Source organism: Lucilia sericata, unplaced genomic scaffold, assembly GCF_015586225.1.
Source record: "Lucilia sericata isolate MDLA Ls3-8-SP2 unplaced genomic scaffold, ASM1558622v1 Contig000005F_arrow, whole genome shotgun sequence".
Taxonomy (NCBI): domain Eukaryota; kingdom Metazoa; phylum Arthropoda; class Insecta; order Diptera; family Calliphoridae; genus Lucilia; species Lucilia sericata.
This window is the reverse complement of record NW_023994046.1, coordinates 1,348,137-1,371,654: the sequence shown is the minus strand read 5'-3', so window position 1 is coordinate 1,371,654 and position 23,518 is coordinate 1,348,137. Positions and strand designations below refer to the sequence as shown.

General features: G+C 34.9%; 1 protein-coding gene across 2 annotated transcripts in view; it reads left to right on the top strand.

Annotated features, from left to right (window-relative positions):
* Positions 1-23,518, top strand: part of LOC119600870 (dynein regulatory complex protein 11) — a 117,566-nt gene that overhangs the window by 68,813 nt on the left and 25,235 nt on the right. For both annotated transcript variants that reach the window (XM_037951447.1, XM_037951441.1), the window contains one exon: positions 17,054-17,317. In XM_037951447.1, the coding sequence (XP_037807375.1) occupies positions 17,054-17,317 (264 nt within the window). The remainder of the gene's footprint in view (positions 1-17,053; positions 17,318-23,518) is intronic.

Genomic DNA, 23,518 nt, shown 5'->3' with positions numbered 1-23,518 from the left:
TCCTAACACTACTTATTTTCTATAAAATAATCTGTCATATCGGTATACATATCCAGAAGGTAATATAAGTCCTTTAAATCTTCCTTGATAGAGTTTCATAACAAATCCATCTTTTTCGCATAGTTGAAAGAACAGGATCAGAAGATAGAAGTAAACTATTAAAAATATCTTCATTCTTTGATTGCCTGGAGCATTTTCTTGAGCTGAATAGTTGAACATGCTTAAAATCTCGATTCCTCGCTTCCTGGGCTTCTTCTGTTAACTCTCCAAGTGGAAGAATATTCGATTCAATTATTATTTGACCATGACACAATAATTTGTGTACTGTTGGTGTTAGTTCCCTCCAAGGGTACAGAGATACAAGTAATTTAGAAATTTCAGATGTATATTCCCCAAATCGATTTCCATTAATTTTATGTTTACTATTCAGTGCCATTAAAATAGTGTTAACTCTTCGAAGCAACTCCTTGTCGATTCCAGTTATTTTTGAAGTAATTTCAAAATCACGAAAAAACCTTCTCGCCGTATTACCGTCATTTGTACTACCGCAACTTGGAAGTGGTTTGTCGATGTTTAATCCCATCTGAACTTTAAATTCTTCTTGGATTCTGCTTTTTTCCGCAGCTCTCAGTTCTTTCAATTCTTCATTATTTTTTGTTGATTTAGTAAGATTCTCTGGCACACTTCTATATTTGAGGTCGTATGCTATGTGTAAAAAGTAATCCAAAAATCGTATTCTGGCATGAAGTGGTGAAATTCCGAAAGACAGGACTTCTTCATTAATACTTCTGCTTTTGTTTATATTTGAGAATTGCGACTTTTTCTCATTACATATTGAGCATCTCCAGAAGGAAGAAGTTTCTGTTATGGCATTGCTGACCTTTCCATCAATCATTGTTAAGCTTAGCTGATATGATACGTTAATAGAGAATTCCTTTATTTTTATGCAAATGGGCTCCAGTGCATTTATTTCATCTTTTAAATATTCCACTAAATCTTTTGTTGTTTTCTTTGACTCCTTTATATATTCAAATCCAATGGGTCTACAAAAATTTTTTGAACCCGGAGTTGTATTGATATATATATCTTCAAATGAATTTCCGATGCTTGACGATGATGGATTAAGGGAATATGAACGAATTCGTAATGGCACTAATGATGACATAAATACACTTTTGTTGTCTGCTAATGTCCGACTTCCACAAGCTTGTTTGTATTCTGGAAGTGCTGATAAACCGTCACATCCCCACTTAAACATTAAGACAACATCACAGTTATGAATTTTCCTTAGTTGGTCTTCTGAAAAGTCTGACACAATTCTTGATGCTGTGTTTTCGAGCAAAGATGATATATCAATACAAGCTTCCACATCATTAACAGCAATAGGTGATGGTAGGATAGTTTGTTTTTTTCCTAGATCGCCTTCTATGATGGTAATATATTGTGTCCTTTTTCATGCAGAGCTTTCCTTAATATTTGGTACTTATTTCGACTGAGACCCAGTTAAAACATAAGCGCTATTGCTTCCTCTTCAGTAAAATTTGATTGTGATGTTGGAGTTGGTATACTTTCCACAATTCGCTTAAATCGTTTTGGTGATGCATCAGGAAGAATAGTTGCAATATGTACAACATCCATAGGTTGGTTTTCCTTTTTCAGTATTTCGTTGAATGTATCAGCAATTTCCTCATTTGAGATTGAAAAAAGTTTTTGTGTGACCCTCTTTTTTTTACCTTGAACATAAGTCTTCGTATGACTTGCAAAGCGCTCCTGTTGATGTGTTGTAAGTTGAGATTTCCGTAGTAGTTTCCATCCAACTACAAAATTTTAATCGAAATTTCTTTTGATTTCCATCCACTTTTTACATCAAAAAGTTTTCAATTTTTGATATGCCTGTTTTGTCTACTTTTCTACTATATGTAGTTTTTATATAATTTGAAATGTCTTCAATTCTTTCTGGCCCTTTTGAAGATACACTCCATAAAACGGAACACAACTCTTCGTACTTTAATGTAATCTTCATTGTAGATTTATTAAATATGGTACTTAAAATCTAAGAAGTTTACTTATATAGCAATTCTTGTCATTTCCGATACAGGTATTTCAAAGTAAAAAATTACGAATTGTCTACCTATTAACATTTAGGACTATATTACTATAACCTGTAATTCAGTCATTGATATTTCTTATTAGTGAATGAATCGAAATTATCATTACCTGTATATTTTTACCTACATGATCATAAACGAAACAGAACGAAATGATCTGTCGAAAAAATTTAGGTAAAAAATAGTTATAAATTTTTGAAAATTTAAGCATAATAGGACCTTTCAATTATAAGGATAAGCAAACAAATAGAAAATAGGTAAATATAAGATTTAAATATGTTCTGTCATACTTAATACTAAAATATGAAAAAATGAAATTAAAGGACACAGGTTTAAATGAACATATTTTTGAATGTAATTGAGATATTGGCTTGAAATTTTTTGTCATGGGTCGAGAATTTCCATATCTAACTAAAAAATGATATTAAGGGATAAATATGGACTAAATTGTTGTAGCTATCTGCGACCCTATTAAAATTTTGATATAAATCATAGTTTTAGAAATTAAACAAATATGTAATATATGACAAAATCTTTATTTATAAACAAAACTCAATGAAATTTTCAACGCTTGTTAAATTTAAAAGGTCAAAGGGCATCCCGCAATTACCAAAAATAGGAATGAAAATTCCAAAAATGGGATTTTTTACTTTTTTGCCCATAGGGTCCACATTTCTTTCAGGGCTGGGAAAATACTTTTGGAGTAAATAGAAAACATATTGAGGTTTCCAAAACTGCTTTCAGTTTTCTGATCCCAGCTTTGGGATTTTAGAACATGTCGCCCAAAGTTGAAGTTTTGATAAAAAATAGGTCATATTCGGAAGGACGCAGTGGCAACATTTTCAAAAAATAGGACAAGTTTTTTACGCCAAAGCGTTCTGCGTAAAGATACCTTTTAGAAAACTATAAAATTGTTATATGTTCTTAAAGAAAATTTTATTTTATTAATAAAAGAGTTAAGACACATTTTTGGCAAAAAACGCCAAAAATCTAAAATTTTTTGAATTTTTAAATTAAAAAACGTATATTTTTGGATCTGTAAATGATATTGATCTGAAATTTTTTGTATATTATTGGAAATTTTGTTGTCTAAATTGAGTCCATTTGGTCCAAAATTACGCCCGGTATTCAAAAAAAGGCAGACCAAGGTATGGTAAATTTTGTATCACTAAATTATAGGCAAAATTTTAAATGCCTATAACTCGGATATTATAAGAGATAAGTAATATGTCCAAGCATGTTTTTTCAAGATCTCGTCGAGCGCTTTCACAAAATATAAAAATCTTTGTATTTGGGTGAAAAAATGGCACGAGTTTAAAAATTTTACATGTCGTAGGTACCCTACTTTGAGCCGCCACAGCGCCGTCCCTGGGGCATCTGCAGGGTTCATCTTCAAAACTTAAAGTCGAATACTCCTTGGCTACGCTCCCGATCGGATCAGCCGTTTAGAAATGCCAGATTTATTTCCAAAAAATTTCAATTCTGCCCCACTGTGCTTCGGCACCCCATATCTGGCAACGATTCGTTCCCTAAATGCCTTCACGAGACTTTCGGATGTAGCCTTTCGAAGTGGTACAAGCTCACACCAGTTGGAAAACCTGTCGATGAATACGAGAAGCATCGTACAGACATGCTTTGAACGGGGTAAAGGGCCCACAAAATCAGCGCATATTGTCGCTCAGGGTTCCTCGGGAATTCGGGTCAGCATTTCGCCGGCAGGACGTTGTTGGCTAACCTTATGACGTTGACAGGATTCACATTTAGGAACATAACGGCTGATGTCTCGAAACATTCCAGGTCAGTAATAACGAGCAGCAATCCTATTGCTTGTTTTTCGTATGCCAAGATGGCCTGCCGCCGGTATGTCATGGTTTTCTTGTAGTACACGGCTCCTAAGGGGACTCGCGACACAGAGTTTCCAGGGATTAGAGTCATCATCGTTGATACTACGTGGGAAGTGTCAATACAGTTGACTATTAACAATGCTGTAATCAGAATGTTTTTCAGGTGATTCAGCAACTTCTTTCTTTCGTTTTTCGAGCCAAGGGCACGTATTAGCGCTGGATTTCGTGTTTATAACCTTCAATGTATCGCATGGTTGTCGAGATAGAGCATCAGCAACGACATTTTGTTTCCCCTTACGATACTGTACGGTAAAATTAAACTGTTGCAATTCGAGTCCAATAGGCGTCCAATAGGACTCTCAATTGAATTTAACCACTTTAAGGACAAATGATCAGTTATAATGTTGAATTTATAACCCTCAAGATAGGGTCTTATTTTCCGTACGCCCCATATTATGGCAAGACATTCCTTTTCAGTTGCAGAATAATTTTTTTCTGCGTTATTCAGATGGCGGCTAGCATACGCTATGACTCTTTCAGCCCCGTCCAGCTCTTGTGTAAGGACAGCGCCAATTCCATGATCGCTTGCATCTGTTTGAAGGGTGAATATTTCATTAAAGTCAGGACAGGCTAATACTGGTGCAGTTGTCAGTTTCTCCTTTAGTAGATCGAACGCTGTCTGCTGGACTTCTCCCCACTTCCAGTGTTTTCCCTTTTTCAATAGTTGTGTGAGGGGTTGGGAAATCTTGGCGAAGTCTGGCACAAATCTTCGGTACCAGGAGGCAACTCCCAGAAATCTTCGGATTTCTTTTATATTTCCTGGAGGTTTCACTTCCTTTATCGCAGCTACCTTATCTGGATCAGTATGAATACCATTTGCGCTGACGACGTGGCCGAGATACTTTGTTTCACGTTTAAAAAATTCGCATTTTTCGGGGTTAATTTTTAACTTTGCTGCTACTAATCGGCGGAATACTTCCTTAAGATTACTTAAATGTTCTTCAAGAGTTCTTCCAATAACTATGATATCGTCTAGATATGCAAAGGCGTGAGGTTCCAGGTCTGGCCCTATAACATTGTCCAGAGCTCTTTGGAACGTGGCGGGAGCTGAGTGTAAGCCAAATGGCATTACACGCCATTGATATAACCCACGGCTCATTACAGCAAACGCCGTATACTTCTTACTATTGGATTCCAAAGGAATTTGCCAGTAACCGTCTTTTAGGTCCAGACTACTTACGTAGTTTGCATTTCTCAGCCTGTTTAGTATTGTATCTATTCTAGGTAATGGATAAGCATCGGGTACTGACCTTAAATTTAGTTGACGGAAGTCCATGCATACTCTCCAGGTACCATTTTTCTTCTTAGCAAGGGTTATCGGGAAACTATAGGGGCTAGTTGAAGGTTCTATACATCCTTTGGCAATCAACATATTCACTTCCGCATCGATGATTGCTTGCATAGCAGGATTTCTTTGAGCATACCTGATTTCTATCGGGCGATCATCCTTCATAATTATTTTGTGCTCTGCAATATTTGAAAGACCAGTAATTTTACTGAATTTTGGTAGCTCGGTTTCCAGAAAAGATTTAATAATCTGCTGCTCATCAGGACTGTGTTCTGGAATAGTACGATGTCCTCCATCTTCTGACTGGGAAATGAGTTCAAATGGTTGTGGCTTCGATGGGGTATTTTTAAATTCGAAATTCAAGCACAATCCAGCACAGTTTATCGTAGTATTAAAGGTTCGTAGAAATTCTAGGCCTAATATCATTTCTTCAAAAAAATCTGGCATTATATAAAAAATACACATTTTTGTTGCATTTCCAATCGTGACCCATCTGCCAATACTACTTCCAGCTCTTCATTGACCTTCTTGAGTTCACCTTCGAATTGCCTTAAAAACTCAGCTTTTATGAAGTTTCTGGTTGCACCGGTATCAATCGTAGAAGTTATCAATTTGTTTTGTATTAATATTCTTGCTGTTATGCGGTGCTCTTCGCATTGTAGTGCGGGTTGATTTACTGAGGTAGGGTGGTTTGGAGGGACGTTACGCCTCAGTTCCGTCGCCCTCCAAAAGGGTTTCCCGAATTACTCCCATTGTTGGGACTCCTCCCATTCTCGTGACCATTACCACCGCAAGCTTGACATCTGGAACGTTGTTGTCCACTAAAAGCAGATGTATTTGGCTGTCTGGATGAGTTGTCGTTGTTTTGCTGGGGCCTGTTTTTGATACTTTCCAAGTCTTCGGCTTGCGTTGTGAGTTCTGGTAGGGATGAGAAATCTTTCCTTTTAATATACCATTGGTAATCTGCATGACAATTTCTATATATCCTCTCTAATTTTTGTTATTTTAGTGTGCCTCATAAGGTTTTGTAGGGCTAAAAGATAGTCCTTAAATTTTTCGTTACGTCGTTGTGTACGATTTTGTATCTCATCTTCCAGTTTCTCATAATATCTTGGTGGAAGAAAGAATTTGCAAAAAGCGAATTTAAAATCATTCCACTTAACCCAAAATTTGTTATTATTACGAAACCATGTAAGGGCACGATCTCGTAGAAATTCAGGCATTAATTTCGGCAACACGTCCACGGACACACCGTACATATCTGAGAGTTCTTCTGTACGTTCGATGAACTCCAATGGATCACGAGTTCCGTCGAAATATATACCCCACTTCCTTATCTTTTCCATAACTTCCATTCTGCATTCGGTTTTGATAACTTCGACTGTTGTCTGGCTTGCACTACTTCGTTCTTCCTTAACCGGTGACTTAAAGAATGTAAGCTGTTCCGGGGGTTTTAATGACTTTACTGCGGGAGAAACTGCTAGCGTTTCATGTTTTGTCTGTATCTCTAACAGGCGATTAATCTCATCACACAGTTATTTCACAGTTTCTTAAAATTTATTTATTTTTTTTTTTTACATATATTTTCTTTATTTAACTTCTCTTCTTTTTTTTGTTTGATAATTTACACAGTTTTTAGGTTAGACAAAAACAGTTATTTATTTTTTTTACGCACGGTATTATTTAAAAATTATATTTCTTTCTCTCTGGCTTGAGACAATATATATTTTTTTATTGTCCCTGCTCGGGCGCCATTGTAACGACGTGTTTTCCACCTTATGCTGGGGTAGAGCTCGCGGCTCCCAGGGTTCGTTACAAAAATTTATTTATTAAGCCAGAGGATTAAAAGTCACTTTTCCTCTTCGCCGGCAGCTGGCTGACTCACTCTTTTATTCACAACTGCCATCCTTTTATAGTGTCAATCAGCTACACATACATACACAATCACCAATATCACAGCTGTTAACAGCTGTCCCATGGTTGCTTTGGGATATTTGTTTGTTTTGTTTTCCTACTTAGTACTAGGTGGCGTTACTTAGATTAAAATTATAATTAACGTTTATACAAATTTGAATAATAAAACAAAACAATTTAATTCATTTATTTAAAAAAAAATTTGTGAGACAAAAACAAGTCTAAGCGACTTTTGCTCGTCACACCGTGTATAATAAACAACAAGAAACGTGGAAAGCAGGAAGGCGAACTTCGTCCTCTCAATAAGGTAGATGTACCGCTCCATACGTATCACATAGATCACCTAGAACCTTTGGAGTCAACGTCTAAGCAATATAAACATATATTAGCCGTAATAGACGCTTTAACGAAATTGTGCTGGTTGTATCCGACTAAATCCACTACTGACCTTTGGTAATCCAGTGCAGATAATATCAGATAGGGGTACTGCGTTTTCTTCCGAAGACTTCAAGAATTTTTGTCAAGCTCAGAATATAAGACATCATCTCATTACCACCGGTCTACCCCGAGCAAATGGACAAGTGGAAAGACTCAATTCCGGTCTTAAATTAAAACCAAAATATTTGGGACCGTATACAGTTACTGGCGTGAAAGCAAACGACACGTACAACGTAGAGCGAGTTGGAGATACTGATGGTCCGAGACTTACTACAATCTGTGCCGAGTATATGAAGTTTGAGTAATGACGAATTCGGGACGAATCCACATCAGGACGGCCGAATTGTGGGATGAGTTCATGCAACCAACCCGAAAAGAGCAATCAGTCAGTCTGTGTTCGATCGTTGCATAATGAAGACGTTTTTTTTACTTATTTTTTTAAACTTGTATCTACTTTTTATATCATCAATAAATGTTCTTAATAAACTATGGATTATTTAATTGAAAACTAAAACGTAGACTCCATAGTAATAGTCTTAAAAAACATTAAAAGAAAGATCAAAATGACGTGTGTTTTGTAACTTGCCGTTTATAAAGCGCGAAAAGTTTTAAAAGCGTGAAACTCGTTGCCGCCTTAACGCTGTTGTGTTGAGAGATTATGCTTATTGCTCCATTTTAAATTAATATTTTCAAAGTCGAAAATAACCAAACATTTTGCTCAATGCAATTTCATTGGAAAAATCCCAATATTGTGTGTGTAGTGGTTATTTTTTTATCTGCCTCTATATCTGCATAATTAGAAAGGTGACTGCGATAAAGCAGCTGATTATGTTTTATACTCTTCACCTTCGTGTGAAGGGTATATATAAGTTTGTCATTCCGTTTGTATTTTCTATAATATAATTTCCCGACCACATAAAGTATATATATTCTGGATCCTTATAGGTAGCGGAGTTGATTAATCTATGTCCGTCTGTATGTCTGTCCGTCTATATGTCTGTCCGTCTATATGTTTGTTGAAATCAGTTTTTAGAGGATCCCGGATAAAGACGAGATCCGAATCTTCATGCTTTCGAGAAGATCGCTCTTTACAATCAGCAAAATCGGTCCATAAAAACCGGATATATGATCAAAAATCCGAGAGAGCAAGAGTAGCAGATCGAGAGAAGCACTAATGTGTTGTTATTGGCTAGAAACACTGAACATCAAGAAGTGAAACGCTGTCAAAAAGTACCTAAGTCTACTGTCAGTCGGTACCTAGCTCCAAGAATATATTATAAGCCCATATATTCTCAAGCCAACATAGTTGCAAAAAGTCGAATTTAAAACTATTGAAAACATTTTTACATTTAAATTTTTATTTTAAAAGATTTTTTAAATATTTTGCAACATAATTTATCTATAAACATTTTAGAAGAATATATGTTGGCTTTTTAAACTGCAATATTGAAAAAATAAATTATTTATTTGTAATATTTTTTTCTTGTACCATACGAAAATTTACAACATTGTCTTTTTTCAGTTTTAATTTCAACAACAAAAATTTAATGTCAAAAAATAAAAAATATTTTTTTCGTTTGTAAAAAATAGAAAATATAACGTTAAGTGATAAAAATTACTTGAAAGTGGTATAAGCCTCGAATTTTCGCGACAAAGTTTTGAAGTTTTGAGAGAGAGTGGCATTCTTACATGTGTGTTAGAGTTACACAGAACTCGTCTGTGAGAAGAGCGTAACGTTATTGTTGTAAAAAAAAACGTCACAGTTTCATTTCTTGGTGTTCAGTGGCTATAAACATGAATTTATGTATGTGGAGCCTGGCTTAAGTTAAAACCCATAAAAAGGGGACTTTTTCGTCTTTCAAAAGACACTTTTTGAATTTTCTATAATATTGGACCTAGAAACATCAAATAAAGTATGAAGATCCCGGGGTAAGTGAGAACCCGTTTTTCAAAAGATACTTTTTGAATTATCTATAATAATGAACGTAGAAACATGAAATAAAGTATCATGGTGAAGGGTATTAAAGATTCGGCACATATACATAATAATTTTTAGTATTGTTGAATATGGCAATTTTTCAAAAACAAATCAAGTTAATTACAGAGTGAGTCGGGTTAATGTACATTAGACCGACTCACAAAAAATGGTGCTTGAGTTATCCCCCTCAAAATATTCCCTGTTATGCTATAAGATGTTTCCCAAAATATTTTGGGTTCAGTGTTGTCCGTTTGTGAGCAGGACAGTTTTCAAGAAAATATCCTATGGGGGACACGATTTTTCATGTTCAATTCAATATTTTTCCCAGCTTACAAAAAGGTCCCTTTTTAGTTATTTTTTTAAATTTTACAGTTTTTTCTTTAACAAAATATACAATATGTGGTATCATTTGAAAAGTTTTTTGCAAGATTTGCAAAATTGTGCATTCATTTTATTTATATTAATGAAAAACCTAACAATTTTAATTTTTTCGTGATTTCGGGATTACATAAATTTAATTATTTTATGTATAAAAATCTTCATTTTTGTAAAGATAATTGTTTAATTTTGTGGAAATTTAGCAGACAGAAGATATATTTAAATTACAACAATGAAATTAATTCCAATTTAAAAATAAACTTAGAATTTCATAATTTCTGAAACTTTTTAACTACATGGTAGGTAGGTTAATAGGAGGATGTATACTACATTCAAATCCGAAGAAATACACCTAGGCCACTGTCGGGTCTGTGGTGCGCTCCTTGTCATGAAAAAAGGTGTTCATAAACTCAGTTTCCTGAACGTAATTCCTAAGAATCCTCCAGGAATGTTATTTCCGGAATAACATCACTTCCAAGATACTTGGATCTAACTTCGACGAATGCCTAGCAGTGGCAAAGAAAGTGCTCCAGAGTTTCACTGCCCTCTTCACATGCTCTACATTCGTCTGAATCCGCACGTCCAATTTTGCATAGATGTGCTCGTAATCCTGTGTGTCCACTCAGAATACGTACCATCATACTAACTTTAGACTTGCTCATTTTGAGGAGATTTTTCGTCATGCTCTCATCAGGGTCTCCCCATAGGATCTTCGTGGTTCTACCCACTGTTTCATTATTCCAAGAGGCCTTATGGGATTCTCTCACCCATATTTTTAATTCAGCTTTTATTGCGTCGAATGGTTTCGCGTTTGTCAGGTTAACTGCCTCCAGCTCCCTACCCTTTAAAGCTATTACATTCGCCCTTTCGTTACCGACTACTCCCGAGTACGCTGGTACCCATATGATGTAAACCTTACCTCTGGGAGAGTATTCAGTTAAAGCTTTCTTACAATCCTATACGGTCTTAGATTTAGTTCTATCGCCTGATATCGCCCTAATTGCCTTCTGGCTATCGGTAAATATATTAAGCGCTGTGGGCGCCATATTTATTCTAATCCAATTTACGCATTCCGTTATTGCTCGTACTTCTGCATGGAAGCTTGTGTTATGATTAGGTAAACGGTGGTATATTTCTGTATTGAAGACCCAATATAGATCCCCAGCCCCACTTTGTCCCCCAATTTAGAGCCATCCGTGTAACAACGTATTCCTACTGGTATTTGCTCTAATGTTCCTCTTGGCCAAGACATTCTATCTGGGATCAGCGTTTCAAAGTTTCCGAGATACTCTGTGTCTGGTATACGATCAGGCACGTCCGATTGTGTATAACCTTCCAATGTGTCCAGTATACATTGATGACGTGTCCTATAACCGCTTTTGGCCAGTTCGCCTAAAGTAAAGAGCCGTTCGGCTGTAAGCGCCGCCTCATATCTTAAATATGTTTCAATGGGTGGAATATCTAGCAACGTTTCCAGAACCTTGGTTGAAGTAGTACACATGGCACCACTTATACCCAAGCAGCATGTACGCTGAACTCCCTGTAGTAGTTTGATATTGCACTTTTTGTCTAAAGCAGTCATCCAGTTTATTGAAGCATAAGCTAGAATTGGTCTAATTACACTTTTATAAAGCCAATTTGTCATAGTAGGACTAAGACCCCATTTCATGCCTATAGTTCTCCTACATGTGCCTTGTTGATCCTTTCCTCTATGTGGTGTCTCCATTTTAATTTCCGGTCGAGGATTGCACTTAAGTACTTAACTTTGTCTGTCACTGGTATCTTCTTGCCCAGGAAGAAAGGTTCAGTATACATAGAAATTTTTGTCTTTCTTGTGAAAAGACAGATTTCCGTCTTCGCCGGGTTAACATTGAGGACTCTCGGTTGAGCCCAGCTCAAGGCCGTATTCAGTGCCTCCTCAGCTCTTCTACACAAGTAATTTGGATCCTTTCCCTTTAAAAGTATTACGACATCGTCTGCATAGCAGACAGGTCTAAGTCCTGTCTCGGTTAGGGTCCTTAGGAAGCTATTAATCGTGGTAACCCAGAGTAAAGGTGACAAAATGCCACCCTGTGGTATACCGCGAAATACCTTCTTCCTGATAGTTATATCGTATATCTCGCAGCTTATCCATCTGTTCCTTAGCATGTGGTTGATCCAGTTACGGATCACCCGGTCAACGTAAAAGTGGTCTAGGGATTGGATAAGAGTATCAGTATGCACGTTATTGAAGGCGCCTTCGATGTCAATACATACCGCCAGTGTATATAGTTTGCTATCAAAGGATGCACCTATGTAGTGGACAACTTCGTTTAAAGCGGTTTCCACCGATCGTCCCTTTACATAAGCATGCTGCTTAAATTGTAGGTCTTTGTCGGGTATACTGCTTTTAATCATATTATCGATTATCCGTTCCAAGGTTTTAAGTAGGAATGACGTAAGACTTATCGGTCGATAAGACTTAGGTGTCGCATAGCTAGGTTTCCCTGGTTTAGGTATAAATATTACCCTTGCATCCTGCCATTTAATGGGGGTATATGTGAATTTCAAGCACGCAGTAAATATCAGAGACAAATGTACGGAAACCAACCAAGCCTCCATCTGTTAAAGGGCCGTGAAAATGCCATCCGGACCTGCAGCTTTATAGGGAGCAAAGCTCTTGATTGCCCCTTTAACCATATCAGATGTAATTACAATTTCCGTGTTAGCCTCCTCTTCCTCCAATATCGGTTCATTTATGTTATTCGATATACCGGGAAATGAGAGTCATTAACCCTTATTATGTATGTCGTAGTCGAAAATCGACAATCGTCGTAGTCGTAGTCGAATTTAAATTTTATTGGTATTATGTAACAAATTCGACATGAGTATTTTTTTTTTGTAGTAGATTATTTTGAAAACTTATATAATTTACTTTATTGAAAATTTTAAGTATTGCGGCATATTTCTTCTGATGAAAAAAGAGAAAATAGTAAAAATCGTCTCGATATTCACTATTTTTATTAGTTTTTTTACCTTTATATATAGCACATTGAATTAATAAATTATTTTCCAACATTATTTTTTGTACTCCGAACAAAAGTTCGAATTTTCGAAATTAAATAATGCACTTAATTTCGGATATTCCAACACTAGTTTTTATAGACTTAAGTAATTTTCGAAGTTTTTTTTTTTATTATTCGAAGATTATTTTAAAGCCATTAAACATGTTTCGAACTTAATTTCGAATTTTCGAACACAATATTATATTGCCACCATAGTAATCATAATTATCAAATTTTAGTCAATTTTTACTACAGGAAGAGATTTAAGTAGACTCAAAACATTTTCGAACATATGTTCGAATATTCAGATTTTCGTTTTTATGATTCAGAGAGTATTTTAAAGCCATAAAACATTTTTCGAACTTTATTTCGAATTTTCGAATTTAACTTCGAATATTCGAACATTACATTATATGTTCCTCTGGTGTACTCATAACTTCCAAATTTCAGCAAATTTGAGCTACGGGAGCTGATGCTAATAGCTTTGAAAGTTTTTGTCACCAGTAAAATACACATCGACACTTTCTGTAGAATTTTCCATTCAAATACGACATATATAATACCATTTTTAGTAATAGATTTTTAACTTAGTTATATTTCTATAAAAAATCGACATACATAATACCATTTTGAAAATTCGAGAGAAAATCGACATAACTTCGACATACATAATAAGACGATCGTCTTGTCCATACCCTCCAGCCTCCATCCCGTGTCATCGATCATAGATTCCGGTTGGAATTGGACGTGAGTTTTGGATAGGAATTTTTTATCTTCGATACGTCATTTACGCTGTCTACCTTTTCACAGAAAAGTTTCCAAGAGTCTTGTTTGGCTTTACGAACAATTTTCTTATATTCACCAAGTTTACTACGATACTCATCCCAGTATACTGCGGTCTTTTTACGCCGTGCCCGGTTGAATAGTTTGCGAAGAGTCTTACCAAGGTTCCGGATCTCCCCGGTTACCCAGGGTTTCTTCTGGGCAGATCTCCGCTCTCGCAGAGCGCAGCTGTCCTCGAACGATTCAACCAAGGCACTTGTGAGCGTTTCTACTTTGGCGTCTATGTCCTCTTTATTTCGACATTGAAAAGTGTCCTGACCTAAACGGTTCTTTAGTAAGGTCCCGAACATTGTCCAATTAGTTTTAGACTCATAACGAAACTTTATCGTTTATAAGCTCTTCTGAACATATAGTTATATCTAATACTTCTTCTCTGATTCTATTGACGAAGGTAGCTTTATTACCTAAGTTCAATGTTATCAAGTCTTTAGTATTAAGGAAATCCATGAGGGCTTATCCTCTGCGATTGGTGTTTGTACTACCCCAAGCTACATGGTGGGAGTTGACATCACAACCTATTACAATTTTCTTATTTTTCCTTTGTGCCTCTTCGACTAGTTTTATCAGCTCCGACGTTGGTGGTAGTGTCGGATAATCGAAAGGCAGGTAAACAGATGTAACGTATATGTTGCCACGACCTTGCTTCAGAACCGTTGCATCCGATGTGGATAATCCTGTTGAGAGGAGAAAACATAAGTTCTTGTGACATAAGATACATGTTCTCGGTCGAGACCATGTATCAGCGTAGAAAAGTTGGAAATTTACGTGATTTAATCCAGAAACCTTGTTGCGAATCGTCCAAGGCTCCTGGATTAAAACTATATGTATCTTACCTGTGTTAATTTTAGCCATCAGAGCATTGGTAGCTGTCTCGCTCCGATGGAGGTTTATTTGAATAACCTCAATCATTGTCATCCATTTAAACTCGTTGGATTTGACTACTCCGAGTAACCTGAAGTGGCTATTGATGCAGTGGGTACCATTGATGGTAGTGTCCTTATTATTCATAGCAAGAGCAGTTTTTTTAATCGACACTTTCCCAATTTTGGACAGCACTTCTGTTCTGTCTTCTGGCAAGTGAGTGATTTCCTCCTCGCTTTTGGAATTTGAATCCTCAAAATTACCTAATGCTAATGATGCCTTGGGTACCGTCTTAGGTGTTTTAGTGTCCTTATCGGGCCGGTTTTGACATCCCTTTCAATCGGCGCCTCCCCAATTTTGGAAAGTTAGTGGTACCTTCCTCGCTTTTAGGATTTGGCTCCTTTACGTTATCATTAGTTGCTACTGATGCTGTGGTCTTATGTATTTTAGTATCCTTTTCGAGGCTTGTTGTAACAGCCCTTCCAATCGGCACCTTCCCAATTTTGATATGACAGCTTTAGAGGCGAAGTAAGCCCTACCTTTATTCTTGAAAAGACTAGCCATAGATTTCTGGTCGATACATATTACAAATAAAGTTCCCTCAGGTTCTTCTTTCCTGTAAAAGAAATCCCATTTTTCCACGGCCAGCTCAGCATTTTGACCACCAAGAATTTCCAGTATACGTTCATTAGCCAGTTTACTGCCCTATCCTTTTATGTAGGCAGTGGACTTTGAGAGCACCGGAAGCTCGCTCTTCTTTGTCAGTTCCAGCTTAGCGCTGTCCCAGGGAGGAGGGATACTTTCCACCAAGTTCTTTAGGGTGCTAACACATTGGTGAGATGCCAACCTCATCAACATCACGCCCATGCTGAACTCGCAGCTCTCGCTCTCTATTGGTTGTTTGCCCTTTGAAGCGATTGCATGGTCCACTATCTTATTGTTCACCAGATCTTCTACCTTACTCTGTTGGTCTATTGGAATTTTGCCTGTCGGATTACCGGCATCGTAAACTGCATAGCAGAGATCGTCCCGGTGTCTTTTTCTGACAATTTTGGCATATGATGGCGGCTCTTTTCCTTTTCCAATGTCTACCCTCTCTTTCCTCGCTTTTCGGGGCTTCTTTTGAGATACCCGTACCTTCGAGGTTGATTTCGCCGACGTGGTCGTCTTCGGAATATCTATCTTGGCGTTGTCACCTTTACTCTCAGGATTCTGACTTGAGGTTCCTTTGAGTGAAGTATGGCTTGGCTTCGACTGTGTATTAGAAGACGGGGAGCTCTTTTTCTTCTTCGATTTATTCTCAGTTATCAACTCTTCGGGAGACCTGATCCTCTTTGCCTCAGATCTTGTGAGAGAGTCCGATTTTTCCTTTGGAGTGTCGTTGGATTGACTAACTATGATTTCCTGAAGCATCTTTTTCAACTTCCTCCTCTGTGCTCCAGATAGTCTTTTCTTAGTAATAGGTAGTTTAGCTATGCTATGCACCACCATTTTCTCTACTTAATCCTTTTTGGGATTTGCTATAATGGTGTTGTTATTATCATCTGAGGATTCAGATTCGGAACCCTCACCTATATTTAAAGGCTGAGGTAGCTTAGAGCTCTCTTCGAGTACACCCTTCTCTTTCACCCCTATGTTTTTGCCAATGGCATGCTGTACACTTGACGCTTTGTCCGCCAAGGAGGCCAAGGTAGCCACCTCCGTAGTAGTATTTTGCTCACGATTGCAGGATGACGACGACACATAACCCGCCGGTACTGGGTTATTTAGGCCCTGCACCGTAACTTTCATCTTTTTATTTTTATTTTCCATGTTGTTTTTTTCAGTTTTTTGGTCCGCGGGGAATATAATATTCCCAGGTGGAGGACAATCTGCCCTCCCTCAGCTTGAGTCAAACTAAAACTGGGGGAGGACAGATGGCCCATCACCACCCCCTATCCGCCACCCGGGGACGAGCTCGGTAGGAAAAACGGGAAAACTCCCCTACATACTTCCTAAATAAATATTAAGTTCCGAAATTAGACGTAAGCTCTTTTTAAAACCGCATACCGTTCTATGAGAACTGATAATTATGACAGAACCCAATTCAATTATTCGAACATCAATTTAGGACCTTTCCTTTGAAAAATATTAAGTATTTTGACGACACAAAATACATATCCCAATTCCGGGATTTATTTTGGCATATCCTGGGAAACGTGATTTACCAATTCGGAAAAATCTCGGGATTTTTGGGATCGGGATTGTCATTCCTAGTATATACGCATATTTGTTTTATATATTTATGTTTTTTTCAGAATCGAATATGAGTTACTCAAAAAAGCATGGTGTTCTGATAACAAAAAGAAATATAAATCGTCAATGGCAAAAAAAGTAAAAAATATAAAAGAAACCAAAATCAAGACATCTAACGATTTGACAGCCGATCGTACAATTGAATCTTTATACGAAGAGCTCAAAAAATTAGAAATAATTGAAAACTATCCAAAAAAATATTTTGACAGTTTTTTAGGAGACTTTAACTTGATGGCGGATGATACCAGAAATGATAATCACATTGTGTAAGTTCTAAATTTATACCACATAATTTTTATTTTGTATATTTTTATTTATTCGCGAATCGATTTTAAATTTAAAAATGAAACTTTTCGCGAAACGAATTAATCGCGAATTAAATATATGTAAATAAATTAAATGGGCATTTACAGGACATATAGAAGCAAATAATTTCATAATTTTGGCTTTTGAGTTTAAAAATTATTACATACTATGATACAATTAATAAAGTAGCCTCGTCCACTCAGCTGATCATCAGCTGTTACAATCTTATCTTATCTTATATAAAAAAGATGAAATTAAAGGACACAGGTTTAAATGAACATATTTTTGAATGTAATTGAGATATTGGCTTGAAATTTTTTGTAAAGGGTCGAGAATTTCCATATCTAACTAAGAAATGATATTAAATATGGACTAAATTGTTGTAGCTATCTGCGACCCTATTAAAATTTTGATATAAATCATAGTTTTAGAAATTAAACAAATATGTAATATATGACAAAATCTTTATTTATGAACAAAACTCAATAAAATTTTCAACGCTTCTTAAATTTGTCATTTCAAATAAGAAAATGCAAAAAAAATTGAAAAGGTCAAAGGGCATCCCGCAATTCCCAGAAATTGGAATGAAAATCCCAAAAATGGGATTTTTTACTTTTTTGCCCATAGGGTCCACATTTCTTTCAGGGCTGGGAAAATACTTTTGGAGTAAATAGAAAACATATTGAGGTTTCCAAAACTGCTTTCAGTTTTCTGATCCCAGCTTTGGGATTTTAGAACATGTCGCCCAAAGTTGAAGTTTTGATAAAAAATAGGTCATGTTCGGAAGGACGCAGTGGCAACATTTTCAAAAAATAGGACAAGTTTTTTACGCCAAAGCGTTCTGCGTAAAGATACCTTTTAGAAAACTATAAAATTGTTATATGTTCTTAAAGAAAATTTTATTTTATTAATAAAAGAGTTAAGACACATTTTTGGCAAAAAAACGGCAAAAATCTAAATTTTTTGAATTTTTAAATTAAAAAACGTATATTTTTGGATCTGTAAATGATATTGATCTGAAATATTTTGTATTTTATTGGAAATTTTGTTGTCTAACTAACAAGAAAAAATTGAGTCCATTTGGTCCTAAATTACGCCCGGTATTCAAAAAAAGGCGGACCAAGGTATGGTAAATTTTGTATCACTAAATTTAACTCTGATATTATAAGAGATAAGTAGTATGTCTAAGCATGTTTTTTCAAGATCTCGTCGAGCGCTTTCAGAAAATATAAAAATCTTTGTATTTGGATGAAAAACAAAAAAATGGCACGAGTTTAAAAATTTTACATGTCGTAGGTACCCTACTTTGAGCCGCCACAGCGCCGTCCCTGGGGCATCTGCAGGGTTCATCTTCAAAACTTAAACTCGAATACTCCTACGCTCACGCCAAATTTTATCCCGATCGGATCAGCCGTTTAGAAATGCCAGATTTATTTCCAAAAAATGTCCATTCTGCCCCACTGTGCATACCTTGATATACCCGAGACAATAACCATGTTTTATGGATCGAGCATTTTATTTGTTCTAGCAACAAATTAAGACGTATCATTGTTCAAAATTGTTCAATTCGTATTCATACAACTAATTGAGCCTGATTTAATATAAAAATCGTATTATTTTGGACAATGACCAATTTCGGAACCGATATGTAATGTAAGTTATTGACATGGTCACCATTTGACGATTACTGGTAGTATTTAGAAGTGTGTAATGGATGATTGGAATCAAAAAACTTGTGTTAATTAATGGAAACTAGTACAAGTATTAATAATTTCGCATTTTAAGAAATACATTTTAGGAAATCCCCATTAAATATCGAATATGAACGCTATATCTTGTTAAAAACGACAATGTAAAGAAATAATTACTTTAAAAGTTAAAATATCGTCTTCTAATGCATCATAATGAACAAACAAGGGATATTATTGAATACCCGATCCAAAACTCCGGGGGTTTAAATAGCAAGATGCCCTTAAATATGAAAAAAATGCTCCTATAAGTAATATTCAGGTCAATTACCAAAAATTTCAATTTTTCGGAACTAAAAGTGGACTTTTTCCAAGTTATTGTGTAAAAATATTTTATTATAAAGTAATTATATTCAAACAGGTAAAATTTTCATAAATTTTGTTAATATCATGAAAACAAATATATATTGAAATAATCTGTATACTTACTATTGTGACGTAAATTTTGTACCTATGTATTTGGCTTCACCTTAAATGAGAACTCAAATAACAAAAATATCCAGTAAAAAAGTAGTGAATAATAATTATCATAACTGTTTTTAATAAATAAATGTGTTACATTTTTGTTTTTTGAAAAAATAATATCCTTTTTTAAATAAAACCAATTATCAGTATTTCTGTATACTTATTTTTGTGATTTACTGTATGTCATACAAAAAATTAGGCTGATAGGATAACGTTAACAGGTGCCGCAACGACTCTGAAGTTTTCAAGTGCATTTACAAGGGAAAAATATCTGTTTTATTAGTTTTTGCTCAAATTTGGCCATATTTATTGTAAAGGAATCGTAATGTGCTCAGAGTAAGCATTTCGGAAATATATAAAACACAAAAATTACTTGAAAACTTTAAAAGTTATTGCAAATTCCCCAGGACATTAACGTGTCCCACGGCACATGAATTCGATATGTGACAAAAATATTACTTTTTTGGGATATAATCTAAAAAAAATGTTGTTACTTAAAATATATCTATAATTACTCGAATATTAGTTTTTGCCCTTATAAGATAACGCAAACTTCTTCTCAGCTATGGTCAAAAAAGTTTGATTTTTTCAACGGCCGTTTCAAATCTCCAATTTCAGTTTTTTGGGGCTATTAAACGGTATAAAATTAGATCAATATTTCTTACAGTTTAGCTGTACCTGCGATTTGAACTCGGCGGATTTCGGGAAAATGTCATTACTTTTGTAATATTTTAGAGAATACGTATTAATTCTTTACTGTTGCACATTTTAAATAAAGTATTATATATATCCGAAGTTTTATTAAAATCGGATATTCTTAACCCATAAACTGTGGAGTTCAAAGGTCAAATTTTGCAATATTTGGGAATTCTTAGTGTACCATATCGAAATAATATTTATTTGTCGGCCATCTTTACAAAAAATTAATGGAATTTATCGTATATAGTCCGATATTTAAAATAGAGTGAACGAGAACGAGTTAGCGTTATCTTATAAGGGCAAAAACTAATATTCGAATAATTTTAGATATATTTTAAGTAACAAAATGATTTTTTAGAATATATCCCAAAAAAAAAATAAATTTTTTTATCACATTTCGAATTTATGTGCTGTGAGACACGCTAATGGCCTGGGGAATTTGCAATAACTATTAACTTTTTTGTGTTTTATATCTTTCCGAAATGCTTACTCTGTGCACATTCCTTTACAATAAAGTTCAAAATTTATTGCTAAATGGCCAAATTTGAGCAAAAACTGAAAAAAAATCGATATTTTCCCCTTGTAAATGCACTTGGAAACTTCAGAGCCGTTGCGGCACATGTTAACGTTATCCAATCAGCCTAATTATTTGTATGACATAGTTTTACAATTCAAAGAACAATTCTAGAGGAGGGGACGGCCTGTCATACAAATTTTTTTCCATCATACAAGCTTGAATCACTCTACTGCTACATACATAGATACTTTTATAACGAGTGCCAAGAAAATGGATATTCTGTGTACAATTACATTGAAAACTTCTAAAGGGTTGAAAATTATGTTCTGAAATAAATAATATTTTATATTTTATTATTTGAAAATATACATTTTTAAATGAATATGAGGTCTAAATGATATTTTTAGAAATTAATTTGTTAAAGTTTTGTACGATTCCATTTTACGTTCAGATAACAAATAGAAAACATGAAAATCGATAAATTGTGAAACAGGCTGTAAAATTATAAAAAACAATTAAAAAATATTTTTTTTAAATATTTGTGAAAGAAATTGAAAAATTTAGCATAAAACTTAAATATACTATTAAAATCAAATCATGCTAAATTATGCTCCTATTGGTAACATATGCCATAATATTCGATAAGTAATCGATGCCAAAATTCCAAATTTGGCAACCGTTATCGCTAAAATGATACCGAAATAAGTCTAAATACCGTTATCGCTATGATATCGTTACCGACATAAGTTTCACTTCTCTTCTTTACCAAAATGCAGTGGAAATATAAATAGGCAAATTATTCTATGATTTCCGTTGCACTGCATTAAGGAACATATTTTTCATTATATTAGTCATTCCGAAATGACTGCTATAATACCATTTTAGCACACCACTAGAGATGACAAAAGGAAAATCATTATTCCCAAAAATCCCGTAATTTTCGGGATGTGAAAATAACGAGCTTTAAAGAATAATATATATAATAATATATATATAATAAAATTTCATAACTCTTAAAAATATAGCTATAATTTAAGTTTCAAGATTTCTGATCTTTTCCCAATTCAATTAACTTTTTTCAAAATCTATACACATTGAAGAATAAAGTAGAAATGATATTATTTGGTGCAAAATTACAAATAAATTATCTAAATTTGCTTTTAATTCGAAGTGTACTTAAATTTTCAATAAGTCTAAATAATCGGTAACGGATTTTAGAGGCATCTGTAGACATCTTTAGGTTATCGATATTTTGTTTTATTTCGATATTGTATTTTAGCGTTATCGGGTCCACGAAGGAGGAGCTAGATAGTTTAAATTTTGCATAAATATTCCCCATTGATAAGGTTTGTTTGGTATTGAAAATAGGTAATATCCGTCCACGTTTTCGGATTTCTCCAATACAAGTGGACCCCCGAAAACAGCTTTAACGGGCATAACTGTTTTAAAAATACGAGTAGACCGATGAAATTCGACATAAATAAGTTTCATATGATCCAAAACCAAGTTTTATGACGATCGGTTTATATTTGACCCTACCCTCCATATAAGGTCCCTTCAGAAAATTACTTTAAAGCTCATTACTGGCTTTAAAATACGATTATAGCGATGAAATTCGATACAAATAAGTTTGTTGTGAGCCAAAATCTCTCTACCAAATTCTATGTGGATCGGTCCAAAATTGGGCCTACCTCATATATGAGGACCCCTTCTGAAAATGACTATAACGCTTATTACTGGAATAAAATTACGATTATTGCGATGAGATTAGACATAAGTAAGTTTCTTATGTACCAAAATCTCTTAGGTTTTGCTTTTTAAAATACGAGTTTTCCTTATTTAAAAATATGAAATTTGACATAAACAAGTTCTATACAAAACAAAATCTTTGTACAACACATTATGAGAATCGGTTTATAATTGACGCATACAGTGTACAATAAACAGGTATATGCAATCGAACAGCTGATAATTATACCCTATACCACTTTAGTGGGGAGGGTATATTGGGTTTGTGCTGATGTTTGTAACATACAAAAATATTCGTCCTATACCAACCTTAAAGAATACCAATCGGATTAGAATCGTTTTCTGAGTCGATTTTGTAATGATAGCTTTTGATGGTCGTATAGGTGGTAGCTTAAACAAAACGCGTGATGAGCGCAAACCATTACTCCCTGTTAGAAACATCGCACACGTGCTTGATAGACTAGCTAGTTCGGGAATATGGGCGGGGATCTTGTTTCTCAGTGGACCTAAAGCCTTACAAAAAAAAAATCACGTGTGCTAAAGAAAGCCCTTTCAAAGTATAGATATACACAAATTTCCCTGGGAAAGACCTGGCGGAACAAGATGAAATAGTCCTGACCTCAATACCCTCCCAACCTATGGATTTCCTGGTGGTCACTTATAAGTTGATATGGAAATCCCCTAATACACTAATCCAGTTTCTTCAGACCTCGAAGTTTTACCTCAAATAACACACTATTTCATGTTGTGAATATAATCTAATTTATTACAAAACAAAATTCAGAACTCGATGTAATTAAATTTAAATACATTTAAAGTGGCTTGAAAAGGAGCTCATTACAACTAGGTATACATTATAATAATAATAAAGAAAAATTAATTTATGGTTATAATCAAAAGTTCTTTCTTATAGTACTAAGTGTAAAGAATGAAGTAGGTACGTAGTATTGCAAAGATATCATAACATTTCTCTCTTAAATGCA